Raw genomic sequence first — 20,342 nt, 5'->3', positions numbered from 1 at the left:
AAATGCGAGTTTAATTGCGCACCTCTTTGATCTAAAACTCTTTTTTTTTTTTTTTTTTTTTACCTACTTGAATTGAATAACCAAGAGCACAAGTTAAGTCATAGCAAAGAACCTGAAACCAATATGTCTTGTAATCCTAAAGGCATTTTTTTGTGAAACAAGCTGTTATAATGAATGAACGAATGAGGCATTTATATAGCACTTTCATGTGTACTACTGTACACCCGAAGAGCTTAACATAATCTGTTATTTGTGTGTATATATTTGTGTCTAAATGCTCTGTTTGAACATATTTCCGATCGTTTTCATCGAGTTTTTCTTCTATTTGTTATGTATTGTGCTCAAAACCTGCTTGAAATAGGAAGAACGTGGTATATAAACGGTGTATATGTATAGGATATTTCTACAGACATCAAACGTAAGCGTATGATCAGATATGTCATACCGGAAGACACTTGTTATTTCGTGAGGTACGTGTTTTCCGTGTTAGTAGAATGCACAAACACAAGGCGATAGGCCAGTTGAGCCATCAATCAAACACGCGAGCCAATGGGCGACTACGCGATGCGGCGCTCAGGCCAATCACGGCACACGTCGCGCTGCAGTGGGCGGAGCCGCGGCCCAGCGCTGCTGTAACACTATCGAGCCTTTCGAAACCAGAAAACGGACAGAATCGAGAAGAAAACAGCGAAAAAAGAGCGAGAAACGAGCCCGAGCAGGAGGTAAAGCGATAGATACCGTTGATGTAATGGTTTCGGGTCGAACCCGCGGGCACTGGATGAGTTTTTATTGTTATTTGAGATGCTACAGAGCAGCTGTGTTGATAAGCTTGTCAAACCAGCACCATAAACGCTACTAATGAGAAATATGAGCACACTAAAGCTATTGCTCGTGAATACAGGCGTGCATTTATTCCATAGGTCACAGTATGTGATGTATATGCACTGGCTTTATAGCTTAGGTGTGATTTTTGAATGCATTTTACCCTAGTAGCCATGATGCATTTAGCTACACAAAGGCCATTTAAACCCCTCCATATCTAATGCTGTTTGAACTTGAGCTGGGATGAACACTGGCAGTTTTACATTCATTATGTGGCTAATAAAATATACTAAGCGAATGTCATAAAACATTTGGTATGTATTTGAGCTGAGATACATTTTGCATACATTTATTGATTATTTGTTGAATGCATGCATAATATTTATGGTAGCTCAGATCGTAGAGTGATTAATAATATCTACTCGAATTAAGCAAGACATTAACAGGAAGCTGTCATGGAAAAGCATTTGTTTTGTTCTTGAGCTGGGCTGTGTTTTGAATGTAGTTATTATTATATATTATTTCAATGCATAGGTAATCTTTATAGTCCATAGTATGCTTATATATGTATGTATGTATGAGCAATGCAAATCCATCCATTTGGTTTATCGTAATATTTAGATGCAAAATCATTAAATATATTAATAAATAACATTATACATTCAGTGAAAGGCAAACGATGCATGTCAATTTGATTTTAACTGAGTTTTGTTTAATGTTATTGATTTATATCAGTTATGCATGCAATATTCTCTGTAGTAAAAATCAGCGATGGCATGAGTATTAATATCTAATCAGAGTAACAGTTAAATAAAGCTGTCTGGTACATGAGCTGGGATGAAGTTATTGATCATTTATTTCATGCATGCATAATCTTGTGTAGTGGTTATAATATAATCCAATATAAGATGGTGATTTAAAGTTGTATCAGCGTGTCTGTCCAGAGAGAGCATGAGATCAGTCCGTTTCTGCCTCAAGCAAAGGGAAACTTTCTAGCTATTATTGATAATATTATCATTTAGTCATATATATATTAGCTAGTTGCTATTTGCATGCCATTTAAATCAAGTCACCTGATATTTAAATCCACAGTCTTGAGCATAAGAAAATATCATGCAAAGCTTCATGTGTGTCTGGCTGTTTTTAAATGTTTAGCTATTTTAGTTTAGTTTTATATTTTATAATGTCGTCATGGTTGGCGACTTCAAAATTGATGATGAAATGATAATAAAAAGTATAATACAGAATTAATTTTGCGTTTGTGCTACTACTGTGCTTTAAAATGGCATCTTTGTTGTTCAAAGTGTGCCTTAAGGAATAATGAGAAGTAATATTTGCATTTGCTAAAACATGTAAATTCAGGGCAGAAGAGATTGTAAATGTAATGGCATGTATTGTGCTGAAGTTATGCTTGGTATCGATGTGCATTTATCCATATTCAAACTTGTCCACAAAGATCCTGTTCGCCCACATGTTTTATAACTGAGCATGTTCTCGTGTGTGTGTGTGTGTGTGTGTGTGTGTGTGTGTGTGTGTGTGTGTGTGTGTGTGTGTGTGTGTGTGTGTGCGCGATGCAACAGGTCAGACGAGGATTTCCATACAGTGACAGTCACGTCTGGGGGGTTTGCTGTGGAAATTGGACTGTGTTGAAACGTTTTATGCTTTTATTTTATACATTTTGATCATTTTTCTTAATACATTTACACATGGATTTGTGGTTTGTTAATCCGAGTTCGCACTTTAAATAAAATTATAAGAGGTGACATGCTCTAGCCAAAATCTAACAGTGCTTTAAACAACTTTTTTCTATTCTTGAGTCGTTTTTATTCGTGATGGGGCCGGTTTCACACAGATAGACTTTGACTATGACTTAGATATAGTAGATAGTCAGACTTCAGATAGACATCTAAATCAGACCGTTGCACAAACCACTTAAGACTCTGACTATCTTAAGTAGGACTACACTGCAATGCATTCTGGGTAAAATAAGACACTTTTCAAAACAAAAAACATGTCGGATCGAGTAAGCGCATTCAGCCACTCAGTGCAGTTTACCCCAGCGGATAATAAGTGTTTGTTGGAGGAGTATAACAGTTACAAGGACATTTTACTCAGCGGAGAATGTAGTAACAAGAAGAAATGTTTAAACTATGAGCCATTTTCCCTTTTCTTTTGGCTGTTTGTAATGTAACTGATTGTAACTGCTGGTTGCCAAGGTAACAGAGTCTTAGACCTAAGTTAGCCTGGGGGTAAGGTGTCTGGGGGTAAGTTAGCCTGGGTAAGGGGTCTGGGGGTAAGTTAGCCTGGGGTTAAGGTGTCTAATTTGTTTGGTCTAAATTAAGTCAGTCTTTATTTTTGTGAAACAGACTAACTTGCATTAGCCTAGACTATGAGCACATTATAGACGTGTCTAACACTATAGACCAGTCTAAAATAGCTTTGTGAAACCGGCCCCAGTTTTATATTAGCCTAATTAAGAGACTACCTGGAATATTTGTACTTTAAATGAATCTCACATCGCAGGGCCTTTGAAATGAACGAGTGAAGATATAAATAGATGAAAGATATAAAGAGTAAAGGCAAGTTATTCCACACCTACCAACTATAATTTCTGTACGACTGAGCGGGAGAAAACTATGTTTTGATTCATACATTAGTTTTATTCTTAACTTTATGATAGTTTGTCAGCTCGTTTCTCTCGGTATAGTTTGTATTTAAAATATCTTAAAAAAAAAGGTTTTTGTCACCCACAACACTTATGTTTCCATCACCCTGATTTTATGTGCATTTTGAAGTATCAGACACTAGTGATGGAAACGGCAAAAAGCACGTGTTTACGCTCGCTTGAGGTGGTTTTTGACTTTTGCTAAATAAGCGTTAAAGGGATAGTTCACCCAAAAATTACAATTCTGTCAGTAATTACTCACCCTCATGTTGTTCCAACCCCGTAAGACTTTCCTTCATCTTCACAACAAAAATTAAGATATTTTTGATGAAATCTGAGAACGAAGGCTCACTATTGGCTGATGCTGGTCATGTGTGTGATGCGTATGATGCTGGCCAATAGTGAGCCTCCGTTCTGACGTACAAACCCAGAAGCGCTGCGCTGTTACACTACGTGAACTCACTCAGAGAATCACAGAAGAAAATGAATAGTTGAATAAAGTCGGTATTTTGGGGGGTGTTGCGCACAGAAAGTATACTCGACGCTTGATAAACTTAAGGTTGAGCCTCTGGAGTCACTTGGACTATTTTAACGATGTCTTTACTAGAATAAATTCTGACGTAGCTAACATTAAACTCACGTGACTAATCGGCTGAAAAAGATTGATCCTTATCAATACCACGTCAGTATTGAAAGTATCGATACTTCAGGATCACCCCCCCCCAAAACGCACCTAATTCGCTTTTTTTTTTTTTTTGCGAACTTTTGAAAAGATTCGCTTCACGTTTGGATGGAAACCCAGATATTGAGTCAGGCTTATGTAACCTAATCCAAAAATATTGATTTTGGAAAATAAAATAATTACAGAAAATTCGTTTAAAATTCTTCAAAGTTATAAGTTCATTGATTTAGGCTTATTTTAAATGAACCTAACCTAAAATATTGATGTTAGTAAATAGAAATATGACAGAAAAGGTCATATTTGTGATGGACTGAATTGAAAAAAAGAAAAAAGTTTTTGATTCGTAGATTAGTTTTATTCTTAAGTTTGTAAGTTCATTGATTTCAGGTTTATTGTAAATTAACCTAAACTAAAATATTAATGTTAGAAAATAATTTTTTTACACAGAAGTTATTCCTCAACTGCCAGATATTACATCTAATTGACTGAAATGAGGAAAAACGTTTTGATTAATAGTCTGTAGAGTAAAAAGCTTTGATTCATATAGAATAGTTTTATTCTTAAATTATAGGTTTATTGATTCAGATTTATTTTAAATGAACCTAACCTAAAAATATTGATGTTAGAAAATCAAAACTTTACATAGAAGTTCTTCAACTATCAGATATTATTTCTAATTGACTGAAATGAGGAAAGAAGTTTTGATTAATATAGAATAAATAGTTTTGATTCATAACAGTTGTATTCCTAAATTATACGTTCATTGATTCAGGCTTATTTTGGATTGACCAAACCTAAAATATTAATGTTAGAAAATCAAAAATGTATAGAGAAGTTATTCCTCAACTACCAACTAACGTGTATGATTAACTAAATTATAGAAAAAGTCGTAGTAAATTGATTCATAGATTAGTTTTATACTTATTATTTGTTTTTCAGCTTGTTAGTTCATCTCAGCAGTTTTTCTCTGAATATTTTAAATGTTTTCATTTGTAAAATATGAATTGGGGGTGTTTTTGTATTCATTTAAATTGTAACCTAAAATATTGACTTTAGAAAATCAAAAATTTACAGTAAAGTTATTCCTCAAATACCAGATATTATTTCTGATTGAATTAATTGAAGAAAAAAATTATAGTACATCGATTCATTGATTAGTTTTATACTTATAATACATTTTTCAGCTTTTCTCTGAACATTTTAATTGTTTTCATTTGTAAAATATGAATTGGGGATGTTTTTGTCACCCTTTAAAAACAAGTTTTTTTTTGTTTTTTATATTTTTGTCTTTAAGGGCATGAAATATACACACTTTCTCATGTACATTTATTTAAATTGTAACCTAAAATATTGATGTTATAAAATAAAAAAAATTATAGTAAAGTTTTTCCTCAAATACCAGAAATGAATTCTGATTGAATAAATTGAAGAAAAAAAGGGTTTGATTTGTATATTAGTTTTATTCTTAAGTTATAAGATAATTTATTCAAGCTTATTTTAAATGAATCTAACCTAAAATATTGATGTAAGAAAGTAAAAATATTACAGAAAATATTTCTGATGAACCAGATATTATTTCTGATTGAATGAAATGAGAGAGAAAATTATTGTACATTGATTAGTTTTATACTTATTTTTCAGTTTTTCTCTGAACATTTTAATTGTTTTCATTTGTCTTTAAAGGCACATTTTCTAAAATATTGACTTAAGAAAATCTAAAATTTACAGTAAAGTTATTCCTCAATTACCAGAAATTATTTCTGATTGACTGAAATGAGAGAGAAAATTATAGTACATCGATTCATTGATTAGTTTTATACATTTTTCAGCTTTTCTCTGAACATTTGAATGGTTTTCATTTGTAAAATATGAGTGTTTCGGATAGTGCTGTTGTTATTGAATCAGGCTGATTTTTGATCTGTGATGTTTCTGTATGTCCGCAGCATTAGCTGACCTGCAGTCATGGACCGGTCTTTACCTCCAGACCTGAACCCAGAGGCCCTCGCAGAACCCGAACCCGATGTAGACATGACTCCACAAGCAGACACTGCTCAGGATTCACCAGTAGAACCAAACATGGACTCGAATCCACAGCCGTGCGAGGAACCGGTTTCAGATCCAGCCCAGGAACCGACCACAGAACCGGCCCCAGAAATAAACCCAGAACCATCGGCCCCAGAAATCACACCAGAACTACCAATCCCAGAACCAGCTCCTCCTCCAGCGGCGAACTCCTCCTACAAGATCATGACCTTCAGACCCACCATGGAGGAGTTCAAGGACTTCGGGAAGTACATAGCTTACATCGAGACTCAAGGAGCTCATCGTGCGGGTCTGGCAAAGGTATGTGCGGTTCTATGAATATGCAAATGAGCCCCGCCTCCACTCACTCACTCACTCAGCTCAGAGATCCACTGGTTGACGATCACACGTTGATCTGATTGGTTACAAGGTAGTTTGTGACGTCAGAAACACCAGCGATTTCAAAGCGTGTCTTTGGTTAACTGCAGTTTTACTCCGCAATGCTGTCGACTTATGAACTTACACATGGTTTGTCTTAAAGCATATTAAAAACACCATATAGACACATAAACAACATTTAAAAGCTGGATTTACACCACAGGGGGACTTTAAGTTTAAAAAGTTTCAGTATGCGAGATGGCTATAGTCAACTAATGCTGTAAGGATCATGAATAACAGTGAACAACACTTTTTACTTTAAAAAGCATTTATCAATCTAGGTTAATATTAATTTATAAACATGTTATTGTTGATTCATGTTCATTTATATTTAACTAGTAATTTAATTTAATTTACACAACTTGAAATGTATAAGCATAAGTAAAAAATTAACAAAAACCTATGAGTAAATGGCATAAAACTAGTGGTGGGCCGTTATCGGCGTTAACGTGCTGCGTTAACGCGAGACTCTTATCGCGCGATAAAAAAAATATCGCCGTTAATCTATTCTCCAAGTTGGGTTGGGAGATGGCTCTATACTACACAAGCTATGATGACGCAATCTACCCGCGGCCGCGAGGTAAACCCGGCTGCAACGCATATTCGTCGTCATCTTAAGTAAACACGGCTGAAAGTGAAAGCTGGTGAAAAAGATCGGTGCAACATCCATTATTTGGACTTGGTTCGGGTTTAAGCCGTCAGACGAGCAGCAGCAAACTATATACAGAGTGTGTGGGGTAACAGTTCGGTAAGTTAACACACGACTAATCCGTTCTACCACCTCAAATTCAAAACAAAACATGATATCACTGAATACCAGCGCGCGCGTATTATTCCCATTCCAATATATCTTAGTGGTGTAGCACATAATCTCGATTTTAAGAATCGTTGTTGTGTTTCTTTTTAACTGAAAAGACATCAGTTAGACAATATTCTAATTTTAAATTTGGGGTTTCATAAGCTCCAAGCCATAATAAACATTAGACCTACTTAAGTCTCTGCAGCTAGTGTACTTACATTTTATTTATCTGCAAAATTATGTTGTATACTTAAAGTTTTGCACAATATATGTTCTCAAAACTACATACACCCTTTAAAAAAAAATACATTTTGCAGTTGTTTAGCATGGGTCTGTGTAATCTGTTCTGAAATGGTTTTATTATAATATACTGTATATCGTTATCGCAAGAGGCTGCAATGTATATCACAATATAGATTTTAGGCCATATCGCCCATCCCTAATTGATAGCCTATAGTAGTTGATAATAACATAGGCCTACCTAATGTTGCCTACGGACGGTAACAGTACAGTAGTAACCTTTTACAGTCTATGAGTAGAACAGCTTTCTCAAGCAGTTTGTGATGCATTTTGGAAACAGGAGATGAGCCCCTGGTCTAATGCGCCACCTGGCTTGAGAAACCCGTTCTCAAAGACTTACTTTTATAGTCATTATTTGGGTAGCACACATATTCTGAATGCCTTCGGCAGAATTCAAATGAGCCATTTTAATCTAGATTAATCTAGATTAATTTCAAAATTAATCTAGATTAATCTAGATTAAAAAAAATTAATCTATGCCCACCTCTACATAAAACATTACTTTTTGTAATTTCATGCATATTTTAGTCAATTGTTGAAAAGTTTTGACTTCTAAAACTGACAATAGCAATAATGAAAAAAGTTTTAGTGCGTTTTTAGAAGATGTAAATACAGTTCAGTACTAATTTTGTTAATAATAAATACTATAATATACTATAATAATGCAAAATCATTAAAATAATCACAAAATTGAGCAATTTACTTTTTTTTATACGTTTCGATGTTTGCCATTAAAAACTGTTTATCGAACAATATTTATTTAAGAGCCTTTACTTCGTTAAATTTTAACATTTTATCCAACCTATCTTCTCCAAAAATTAAAATGAATTAATGCACCCAAATTATCTTGGTTATTTTAATCTTGGTTAATGTATTTTAGAACATTTCAAGTTGCATAAAAAAACATGAATGTATTATGCATAATTATTATAATGTATAATGTAAACATTAATATACATAAACATTGATTTGTTATGAATGACAATGAACAATAACTATATAAATACATTTCTCATGAACCCTGATTAATATTTGACGAATGCATTTATTCTTTGAGTAACACCAAGATTGTCATTTGTCTGCTAAGGACTTGAACAAAAATAATGACTAATGATAATAATAAAATCTAATTATAGATTTGTTGATCACCTTTATTAAAGTACGTTGGTCATTTTATTTCTCTCATCTTCCGACGCTCAGGTTATTCCACCGAAAGAGTGGAAGCCACGGCGTTCCTACGATACCATTGAAGACATGGTCATTCCCGCTCCCATCATGCAAGTGGTGACCGGCCAATCAGGACTCTTCACTCAATACAACATCCAGAAGAAGTCCATGACGGTCGGAGAATATCGCAAACTGGCCAATAGTAAAAAGTAGGGTTTGTTTTATCAGAGCCAATTTTTATAATGCGGGTTCTTTGTAAAGTTTTGTCTTATCTGTCAATAATGTGAGTAAAACTGAACTGAAATGCACGTTTGGCTGGGAAAAAGCACATGTTTTCATGAGTATTTTGACAAAAAACTGTTAATGAAGATTTAATGTAGATTTAAGATGCAAGTTATGCCTCAAGCAGGGCATAACAACTGCTTTTCTCTGATCCTTCAAGCATGATTTGCACTTCGCAGGTACTGTACCCCTCAACACAAGGACTTTGATGACCTGGAAAGGAAGTATTGGAAAAACCTGACGTTTGTCTCGCCCATTTACGGTGCTGATGTCAGTGGCTCCATCTACGACCCGGTGAGTCACCAAACATCCGGTTACGTCTTTAGCACAAACACTTTTGTCCACTTTTCTAAAACTAAAAACACAGCTACATCACTCTTAAATTTGGCCAAGTTATAAGTGCATAAAATATAAATGGTGTCAAAAGTATAGCTTAAAAAAAGTTTGAATGTGATTGATCATTTGCTTACCTTGACTGTAAGTTATAACCCATATAAGTCCTACAGTACAGGCCAAAAGTTTGGACACATTACTATTTTTAATGTTTTTGAAAGAAGTTTCTTCTGCTCATCAAGCCTGCATTTATTTGATCAAAAATACAGAAAAAAAATGTAATATTGTGATATATTATTACAATTTAAAATAATTGGTTTCCAATTTATTATACTTTAAATTATAATTTATTTCTGTGATGCAAAGCTGAATTTTCAGGATCATTACTCCAGTCTATCACATGATCCTTTAGAAATCATTCTAATATGATGATTCATTATCAAAGTTGGAAACAGTTCTGCTGCTTAATATTTTTTCATAACCTGTGATACTTTTTTAGGATACTTTGATGAATAAAAAGTAAAAAATAAAAAAGAAGCAAATGTTTTAAAAATAGAAATCTTGTGTAACAGCAATATCCACTACTGGTCAGTCATTTGGGGTCAGTCATTTTTTTTCTTTCTTTTTTTGAAATAAATCAATACTTTTATTCAGCAAGGATGTGTTAAATTGATAAAAAGTGATAGTAAAGAAGATTTATATTATTAGAAAATATTTTTTTATTTTGAATAAATGCAGTTCTTTTGAACCTTTTATTCATCAAATATATTAGGCAGCAGAACTGTGTCCAACACTCATAATAAATCAGAATATTAGAATGATTTCTGATCATGTGATAGACTGGAGTAATGATCCTGAAAATTCAGCTTTGCATCACAGAAATAAATGATAATTTAAAGTATAATAAATTGAAAATCAATTATTGTAAATTGTAATAATATATCACAATATAAAAAAAAAAAAAAATTCTGTATTTTTGATCAAATAAATGCAGGCTTGATGAGCAGAAGAAACCTCTTTCAAAAACATTAAAAATAGTAATGTGTCCAAACTGTTGACCTATACTATATATTGGCCATGTGACTTTTTGCAAAAGACACACAAGGGTGCAAGAAAAGAATATAGAAATATTTATGTATAAAAAAAGCAAACTTTTTATATAGAAATATCCAAGCAGAAATTACTGTGAGGAATAACTAGATGTTTCTCAGAGCCATTGCAAAATGACGATATTTGTAATTTTACATGAAAAATAAACTGGTAAAAAAAGGTAATTTTGTGTTTTTATAGCATAATTTTAAGGTTGTTAAAAGTAGAAATTGTGAAGCTTGTATTTTTGTTCATATTTTGTTTATTTAAAGGGGCTTTTTAAGGTATGTTTGTGTTTTTATAGCATAATTTTAAGGTCGTTAAAAGTAGAAATTGTGTATTTTTGTAGCATTATTGTAAGGTTGTATTTTTGTTCAGGACTTCTTTAAATGTTTTGTTTTTCATTAAGTTGTTTTTGACCAAAATTTGTTTTATTCAACATATTTTGTCATTCTTTTTAACATTATTGTAAAGTTGTTAAAAGTAGAATTTGTGAAGCTTGTATTTTTGTCCATAATTACTTAAATATTTAATCAAATGGTTTTTCATCCAATTAAGTTTATTTAAAGGTATTTTTATATCATTTTGTAAGGTCTTTAAATGTTGAATTTGTGAAGCTTGTATTTTTGTCCATAATTCCTTTAACTTAAATGTTTAATCAAATGGTTTTTCATCCAATTAAGTTTATTTAAAGGTATTTTTATATCATTTTGTAAGGTCTTTAAATGTTGAATTTGTGAAGCTTGTATTTTTGATCATGGCTCCTTTAAATAATTTGTTTTAGTTTTTTATCAAATTTATTTCTCTTATGTATAGCTTGAAAAAAGTAAATTTTCTATATGGTAAACAATATTATGCCACAATTGCAGTCAAAAACATTTTGTTAAAATATTTCCATATCAGGAGTGTTTATACAAAACTTTCAGTCATTGCAGCTGAATTATGATGATATATTTGTTTTCTTTGCTTGTGCATGCCGTAAATGTTGTGTATAATCAGTCATATAAATGTTTGTACGATGTTTTTTCCTCGTAAAGGAGATTACGGAGTGGAACATCGGCCATCTAAACACTCTTCTGGACATGGTGGAGCAGGAGTGTGGGATCGTCATCGAGGGAGTGAACACACCGTACCTGTACTTCGGCATGTGGAAAACCACCTTTGCGTGGCACACGGAGGACATGGACCTCTACAGCATCAACTACCTGCATTTCGGGCAGCCAAAGTCCTGGTGAGCATCCTACATTTAGCATGCATTCGCATTTACTTTAGTTCAAAAGATCCAAAGGGGTTTATAGGCCCTATTTTGAATGCATAAACTAGATTAAAGTGGCTAAATATGCTCGTATTTAGTCATTTTGCCGGCATTTTACCAAACAATTAATTGCCACATATAGGTTTTGTGAAGATAAAATGGTGGTCCATTAGTTTGAGCGACAATACGTGTCTCACAAAACTAGATTTTATGTGTATTTTACAGTTCCCTCTTGTACTATAATCTGTGGGCACAATATGAAGGAATTTTAATGTCGTTCAGCTCTTGACCACATGGCGGCGCTGTAGTCATTCACATCAGCTGTGAACGTTCAGGATGATGTCATCGAGAGAGATGAATCATGTGTGCTTTGTCTCACTGTATCTCGCTCTTGCCGCATTTAAACTCACAACAGGCTCTTTATGACAGAGCCAATCGTTTCAGACACACTTCGTTGTGAAGTAAATTCTCTAGAGCATTAGATGTACATAAATGAGACGTAGTGTGTAGCCAAAAATGTAAAGTATTTGCCATGGTTTTATTCATTAGATAATATTACATTGAGATGTTGACAACAGGTACTGATTTAAAGACGTGTAAACCAAGCATAACATCCCTCAGTCGAAAGCAAAATGCCTTTGAAATGACTTGGTATTCTGTTGTTTTGTTTCCCTGAAGTTCAATTGACTCTCCTTTCCTGCGGAGAGAGACTTTAATACAGTATTTTGAGGTTCAGAATACACAATTTTCCAGCCTGATGTCTTTCCCGTGCTGGGAGAGAGTTCAAATAAACATGCTTCTAGTGTCCTTTTTCCACATGTGAGCTCACTAAAGACATTTCCGTCTTTTTCTTTTCTTCGTGTTTGATCTCCTCCCTGGTGTGTCCTGTCATATTTTTTCCCACTCTTTTGAGAAGGATGCCATGTGTGTTTTGCATACTTGCACACTAGTCCTTTACGCCCTTGGCTTGCGTCGTCTTGAAGAAGCCACTGTTGCTCTCAAACTGAGCGTTCATTAGACGCAGCTGTTTTGTCAGCATCTTTGGCTGTTGTACGGAGTGATATTTCATCCATCTGTGCATCCCGTGTCTTTTCCTCAAGCTGGAAATCAGTAGCCAATCAGACTAGTCAATCACCAAGAGTGAATGTTCAATCTTCGTGGGGACTGTAAAGGGATTCAACACAAACACTGTGTGTGACGTGAAATGCATAATAGATTGCTTTACGAAAGGAAGGTTTTTAAGACTAGGGTTGAAAGTAGGAAGTTGACGCAGTAAACAACAGGGTTCCCACGATCACGAAAATATCATTTAATGATGCTCTTGCACTGGTGGTAATGCTGGTAAGGGCTTATAACCTATTTATTGTGAACTTTTAAGAGCGCATGGACAACTAGCGCTTTTTGTACCAAAAAAAAGCTCTTGTAAGATGCGTTTTCTATCAAGCATCAGTCACCCTTATCCTCTAAGTCAAGTCAGAAGTACATAAACACACCAGTAAGTAAATGTTTCACAGATGCATACGTTAAAACCGCATCTGTTTCTTAAAGGAAAGTTAAAAGAGTGTTGTTTACCATTTTTTTTTTATCTTGTTCTGTCCAGTTATGGTTTGGAAAAGAGGCCTTGTAACCTAAGAGTCTGAATGTAAAAATACTATTTCCCAATGCATAAGTTACAACTGCATTGTTCCTTTATGGAAAGTTAAAAGTTTTTTTATATATATATTTTTCTGTCCAGTTACAATTTGGAAAAGATGCTTCTTAACCTGAGAGTCTGATGTAAAAAAAATACTGTTTCCCCTTAAAACAAACTGTAATGAAACCCTTTAACTTCTAATCCCTGATCAAAAGATGTGGGATCCCTAAAGCAGTGAACGCAAATGCAAGAGGTAACATCAAGGATTCCTTATTTAAAGTTGCATTAGGGCCAGATTTTATGCTATTGCTTTACGCTTGTGTCCGTGGAGTTTAATGCATTGACATGGATCATGTGAAAGGGTTGTAGCGTGTTTGGTCCCTGGTCCGGTACACACAGGTGTCCAAATGGATAAGGGTGCAAAACCATGATTCTTTGAGAGGTCTTGCATAAGTCTTACTTGCTCTCTTGAGTATCTTTCCGTCTCCATTTCTTCTGTGTCCTCATATCTCTCTGAAGTGTTAGCTCTTGATGTCTCTAGCTAAGCATTCTCTCTTTCTCTCGCTCTCCGGAGGCCTTATCTCAAGTTAACTTTCCGTCGCTTCTCTGCATAACAGAGAACAGCAAGACTCTTGCTTAGAGGGGGGAAAAAAAAGGAAAGAAGAGAAAATTTACTCACTCTTCAACTCGGCTTAATGCAACTATGTGTGCGCTCTCGTCCTCCCCACCCAAACACCCCCTTCTGCTTTTTGAAATTGAATCCGTTTTACTTTTCTGGTAATTACAGTATGTTAAAGTGTGTGTGGTAGCTGTTTGCCTAACCCTCTGTTCAGTCACTGTGAAATTAACTTCATTCGCCTCCAACTCTCCTCCCATCAAAGTCATAATTCTCGCCGCCTCCTGAGATCTAGTGTCAGATTCTTAAAGATTGCGGAGCGGCCCAAAGTGTTGCGCACGCTGCCGGAAATAATCGCTGGGAGAGGGAGTGTCGCAGCCGAGGGGATAGCTTGATTCTTATTGCTTGTTTTCTTGTTCCTGTCCTCTTCAAGATGATGACAAATAAAACCTTAACGGTGCTGGTTGCTTTGATGCCGTTTGGCCGGTTGGGGTTTTGTGTTGCCAGCATGGGATTGGAGAGATATCACATTTGGGAAGTGAAGTATGGAATTGTTTCATGGGCCGTAAGCAAGGTAAATGGGATGCGTCCCTTACATATGCCCGGGCTCCTAAGTACCCTTGTCTCAAAATCTCAAACGATGTTTATTGGGCTTTTTTTTTGTTAATTCCTTTGTTCTGGTGGTACTTGAGGAACCACAAGAGACTAGAGGCCTTCCTCCAAGTGGGCGTTTCCAGTCACACCAAGTCAAACCCCTTAGATTTGGCTTGATTTGTGGTGCCCCGGTGTGATTTTCATCAATACTTGCCTTTTTCCCCAGACAGTTCCAGATCGAATCGAGCTTCCGCTGTATTGGTTGCCAGATAGAGTTACTGTCAGCTTTATCTGGTGGGGCTAGTGGGGTGTAAAGCTACTCCTGCTGGCAGGAAGCGTTTCTACCCTAATTACAGCCACCTATCAGATCTGGCTTTTATCTGCAAGAAAAGGAGAGAGTTAGACACATCTAATTATTATTGATCTGTGGTGGCACCTCAAACACCAAATTAAATCTACTACTTCCAATGTCTTCAGAATTGTTGGCGTTTGGGGCACTTGTGGGCAGCCGTTCGATTTCTTGATGGCTTCGTCTTTGGTGTTTCAAGGCAGTTCTCAATACATGCAACAAATTACCCAGCAACCAATAACGTCATTTCACCGCCTAGGTTAACTATAGACCCGATAGAGTCCGGCTATGAGTAACACACTTACTAGCCAAAATAACCTTGAATTTGGTTTCATGTCGTTTTTGCCAAAATAACTTGCGAGGATGATATTCCATCATGTAAGCAAAGTCAACACTGATTTGATTTGATTTCTTTGACACGTTCTGTGCGTAGTAGCCTGTGTGTCTATTCTTGGGCTATAGTTAGACGTCTATTCAATTTTCACTGACAACCCAAATTTTGCCTCGTTTTAGCCTAGATGTCTGGGCTGTGTTTGGACGGCTATTAGACGTCAATTTGCCTCAATTTGCTTGCTGGGTAGCAACCATGTTTGTTGCAGGTTGAATTGTACTATTGGTCTACTTTGGACGTATTTGGCACCTCGCTGCTTTGTAGTGTTTTGCGCCATGAGCAACATAGACTTAAGACACTATATTAAAGTTGTTAAAATGTCTCGAGATCCAGTTGTATTGTGTTTAGATTGTGTCTCGATGTTTTTGAATGCAAGAATACCTCCTGTGTGAAAGTTTGCTAGTAGTTGTGTAGTAGGGTATCAAGAGCAGCGTTCATAGTTCAAGAGACACAGAGCTCCTTAACTATATCATCATATGGGAATCGCATACTGCTAACTAGCCACCTTTCATCTATTTCCATCCCGTTTTTGTTCATGTTTGGTTAGTACATGCACAAGTCAAGCCATGGTGTTCTTTCAGTTCCAGTTCCTCCTTGTACTTTTACTTCAGTAAAAGCAACAGCACATTATGAAATAAAACAAGCTCTTCCTTTGAATCCCATCAGCTGCATACAAACACAACCTTTTAATCCGTCCAATTGGTATTCAGTTGACTTTCAGATGATCCTCCATCTGTGTAGAGAAAACCACTGCTGTGAAATTGGCCTGTGTTTAACTTGAAAGTGCCACTTGCCTGTAAAATCCCTGTTTTGTCTCCTGCCGCCAGTAGAGGACAGTGTGACGCAGCTCAAAAGCCTCCCAAACTCATGTTCTCCTCATTGTGAATGTGTGATTTGAAGCTGGAGCCCTGGGCAGGGTGATGCACCGGATTTACATTTGCGTTCAGGGCCTCGGGAGGGTTTCGGCTCTCTGGAAACTTGAGGAAATAATTAGGCTAATACAGGCAATGTCAATAACCACGTCAAGCGAATTGAACCTTCAGCAGCTCAGAATATATTGTACTGTTTCCATCTGCAGCAAAATAATTTCAAATTAAGCAGCACAGTCTGTAGCTTCGGGTGGAATATTATTATTGCGCATGTTTGAGCCGATTAGCCTAAATAAATTGGCCCTCGTGCAGTAATTTTCCAGGCTTTGTCTTTGTGACATTTGAGTACCTTTGTCTTTAAACTACCGTGTGACTGGTGAATGTGAAATAGGGGTGAAATGTTCTGTGTGCACGTTTCATGTTTTCGAGGGCTGTAGAAAAGCGTATGATGATCAGAGGTTGATTCGCACAGAGGCGTCTCGCTGTGCGTCCCTCCAGTGTCTTTCTCTCTCTCGTCTTTTCTATTGATCCCATTAATTGATCTCGGATTTTTCCTCTTCACCGCAGGTATGCGATTCCTCCCGAGCACGGCAAGAGGTTGGAGAGGCTGGCACAAGGTAAGACCTCACATCCGTTCATTATCATGTCTTCAAGCTTAGCTGATCAAATCAGAGGCTATTTATATAGAAATCTTAAAGGTACAGTAGCAGAAACAGGAAAAGTTCCCTTCGATGTCTTATTGGTCCTAACTTTCTTTCATCGGTGCAACACGAAATGGAGATATTTCACTAAATGTTCAAGCTGCTCTCTATATATTGACAGAATGGGAATAGGTGGCATTTAAATTTATTTGCATATAGAAATCTTAAAGCGTAAAACATGAATAGTTCATGTAGGAACTTCAATCTCTTATTGCACCAAACTTTCTTTCTTCAGAGCAACAAGAAATTAAGACATTTCCCTAAATATTCAAGCTGCCTTCCATATATTGACAGACAATGGTAATAGGTGCAGTTTAAGCTCATTTGCATATAGACATCTTAAAGGTACAGTAGCAGAAACAGGAATAGTTCCTGTAGGAACCTCAATCTCTTATTGCACCAAACTTTCTTCAGTTCAACAAGAAATGCAGATATTTCACTAAATGTTCAAGCTTCTTTATATATATTGATAGACAATGGGAATAGGTGCAGTTTAAGCTCATTTACATATAGAAATCTTAAAGGTACAGTAGCGTAAAACATGAATAGTTCATTTAGGAACCTCGATCTCTTATTGCTCCTAACTTTCTTTCATCAGTGCAACAATGAATGGAGATATTTCACTAAATATTCAAGCTGCTTTCCATATATTGACTGAGAATGATAATAGGTGTCAATAATACAGTCCATAGGAGCCATACTCTATTTAATCAAGTCTTTTGTAGTCGTACAAGGATCTGAGTGAGAAAATTTCTTGTTTTACTGAAGACACTCAGTCAAAATGGTTGGAGGGCGAGTAAATATTGACAGCGTTGTCAATTTTGGGTGAACTATTTCATCCCTAAAACAGGAAAAATGCTGATCCGTGTTTTTTGTTTTTTTCGGCCTCAAATTCTGTAGACGAAAACATCGGCATAATCCTGAATGAGGTGCGAGTCGGCGCTGGCACCCTCCCGAAATGTTGACGTGCCGTCTAGGAAAAGCCCTCACGTCTCCCTCTGGTTGTTTGGATTACGAGATGTGAAGATGTGTTTGTGCCTGTCTGAGATCTGAGGCTGTGAAAGCACCTGTGAACTTCAAAACTACAGCGCGAGGAACTACCATAACCTATATACACAGTCCTGTCCCACTTAAACAAACACCCCACAAATAGCGCCGATGTGTACTTGAAACGAACGACACAACGCAGGGTTTTGATCACCGCGGAGACGTCGTATTGAAATAGCGACGGTGGAGTTTTGACTGTATCAAGTCTTATTTCGGTCCTCTTTTGGTTTGCATCGAACACAAACCATCCTGAGGAGAGTCAAAGAAAGCACTGCATACATTCTGGCTTCTCGTGTGATAAACCTTTCTGTTATGCAAGGCTTGACACCCACTAATGGTTTATGCAAAACTCCTGCACTTCACATCCTCGCATAAAAGCACATGAATTCACACTCCATCGCGTCATTCGCCTCGTTTTCACCATCAGAACGTCTTTTTCATCTGTTAAATCTGCCTTAAAGGACAAAACAAAGCCAGTCCCAGCTCTTTACGACAAATTAATGATGTGTGCCGCGGAAATCATACCTCACGATCAGCTTCCCACACCTTCGGGAGTCAATCCGAGCTGTTCTCGTGCGTTTCCAATGGCGTTAACAAATGACAACACGATATATCATCAGTCGCAGTGACTAGCGACGTTCGTCTGCGGTACCTTGGAAAAGACGCGTCTCAGTTTAATGTTTAAAGTTTAATGTTGTTTTGAAAATGCGAGGCTTCTTTTTATGTCATGTTCCTTGTTGCTGCTCTTTCTAGTGTACGCATGACAGGAAAAAAATCAATTATGCGCGACAGCTACGTGCTAACCGGAGAAAAGTCTCGTAAACTAGCTAGATTTGGTCATATTTTTGGCTTTTAAAGTTTTGCAGTCAATGTTTAAGAGTGCAAAGCGTATATCTTGGAAACAATAGAGCGGAAAACCAAGGGAAAATGGCTGTACGTTGGTAACTTTGGGGAAAAAAAGGCTCCGGAAAGTGAAAACGAACCAATATCAGACATATTTAAGCTGAGAAACCAGTGGTAATGACAGAGGACGCGTATGAATCACATGCTCTGAAACGCTGTGTTTGCACTGTTGGGCCGATTGTCAGACGTTTTGGCTGTGTCGTAATGACCCATATTGTAGTCTGGGCAGGAATGAAGGAGATGATTATAATAATTAAAGGCTTTCAGAGTGATTGAGCGTGTGTCTGATGTACTGACCGGACCAGACCGGACCAGACTGACGCACGCAGAGCTTTTACCGATAACCTCCAACCGCCAATTATACGTTACGCTCGTAATCGCGACCCGCTCTTGTCTGGATCTCCAAAGATGATGATTTCAATGTAATAGCTTGACATTGGCTCTGTACTGAAGCCTCGCTGTGTATGGCCTACATAGACGGCATGTTAACCTCGACTGTTACTGCTATATGACTGACACGATCGATCGATTGATTTGATTGATTGATTCCAAATAAGAGTTTTGCATTAGCTAATAATGGCACTCATTAATATACTCCGTAATATTGGGTTAATCCATTTTTAATGTGAAAACAACAATTTAGTAGTAGAAGAATGAAACAAATTCCATAAAGATTTTTTCAAAATACATTCATATAATTATTGTTTTGTAATAACTGAAATAAATCATAACTTTATCTGTACAAATGTAAATTTATATAGAATGAATTTATATTTATATGAAACATGCAATCTTAATAATCTTATTTTTTATTATTATAATAACAAGTAAACTCATACAAATATTATATTAGAATATAATTATATGAAATATTAACAATATAATTATTATATAAAATTTAAATAATTGCTTGAAACATTATGCAATCTTAAATATATTAGTATTAGTTTATTTTAAATTTAATAATAAAAATAAATATATTATATATAAAATATAATTTGAATAAATAGTTTTTTGTTGTTTATATATTTTATAGTTTACTAGTATTATTTTATTATTTATTAGTATAATTTTATTTTTAATGTAATAATACTACTAAATTAATGTACATCTATTATAATATAATTATATAATATATTTATTACAAATATAATATTAATAAATAGTTGTTTTTGTTAATATAATTGTATTTATAATTTATTAGTATTTTATTTTTCATTTAATAATAATAATAAATTAATAAAATATTATATTATAATAGAATTATATAATATATTGATAAAATAATATTAATACATTGTTGTTTATATTGTTAATGTATTTTTATCATTTTATTTGTATTTAATAATAATAATACATTTACGTATTATAATATAATGATACAA

The 20,342-nt window shown here is 35.5% G+C and overlaps 1 protein-coding gene across 2 annotated transcripts; it reads left to right on the top strand.

Annotated features, from left to right (window-relative positions):
* The first annotated feature begins 604 nt into the window (after nucleotides 1-604).
* Nucleotides 605-17,519, top strand: LOC309476087 (lysine-specific demethylase 4B-like). 2 transcript variants are annotated; one of them, XM_082139250.1, is made up of 7 exons: nucleotides 605-722; nucleotides 6,113-6,512; nucleotides 8,929-9,104; nucleotides 9,357-9,471; nucleotides 11,637-11,830; nucleotides 16,874-17,139; nucleotides 17,494-17,519. In XM_082139250.1, the coding sequence occupies exons 2-7, from the start codon at nucleotides 6,132-6,134 to the stop codon at nucleotides 17,502-17,504; spliced, it is 1,143 nt and encodes a 380-aa protein (XP_081995376.1). In that variant the 5' UTR covers nucleotides 605-722; nucleotides 6,113-6,131; the 3' UTR covers nucleotides 17,505-17,519. The 2 variants fall into 2 exon arrangements, with proteins under 2 accessions (XP_081995376.1, XP_081995375.1); XM_082139249.1 differs by lacking the exon at nucleotides 17,494-17,519 and having other exon boundaries at nucleotides 16,874-17,165.
* Nucleotides 17,520-20,342: the final 2,823 nt, after the last annotated feature.

This window comes from Leuciscus leuciscus (genome assembly GCF_965113295.1).
Source record: "Leuciscus leuciscus genome assembly, chromosome: 15".
NCBI lineage: Eukaryota > Metazoa > Chordata > Actinopteri > Cypriniformes > Leuciscidae > Leuciscus > Leuciscus leuciscus.
Note: the sequence above shows the minus strand (reverse complement) of the source record. Positions and strands in the feature narration are given on the sequence as shown.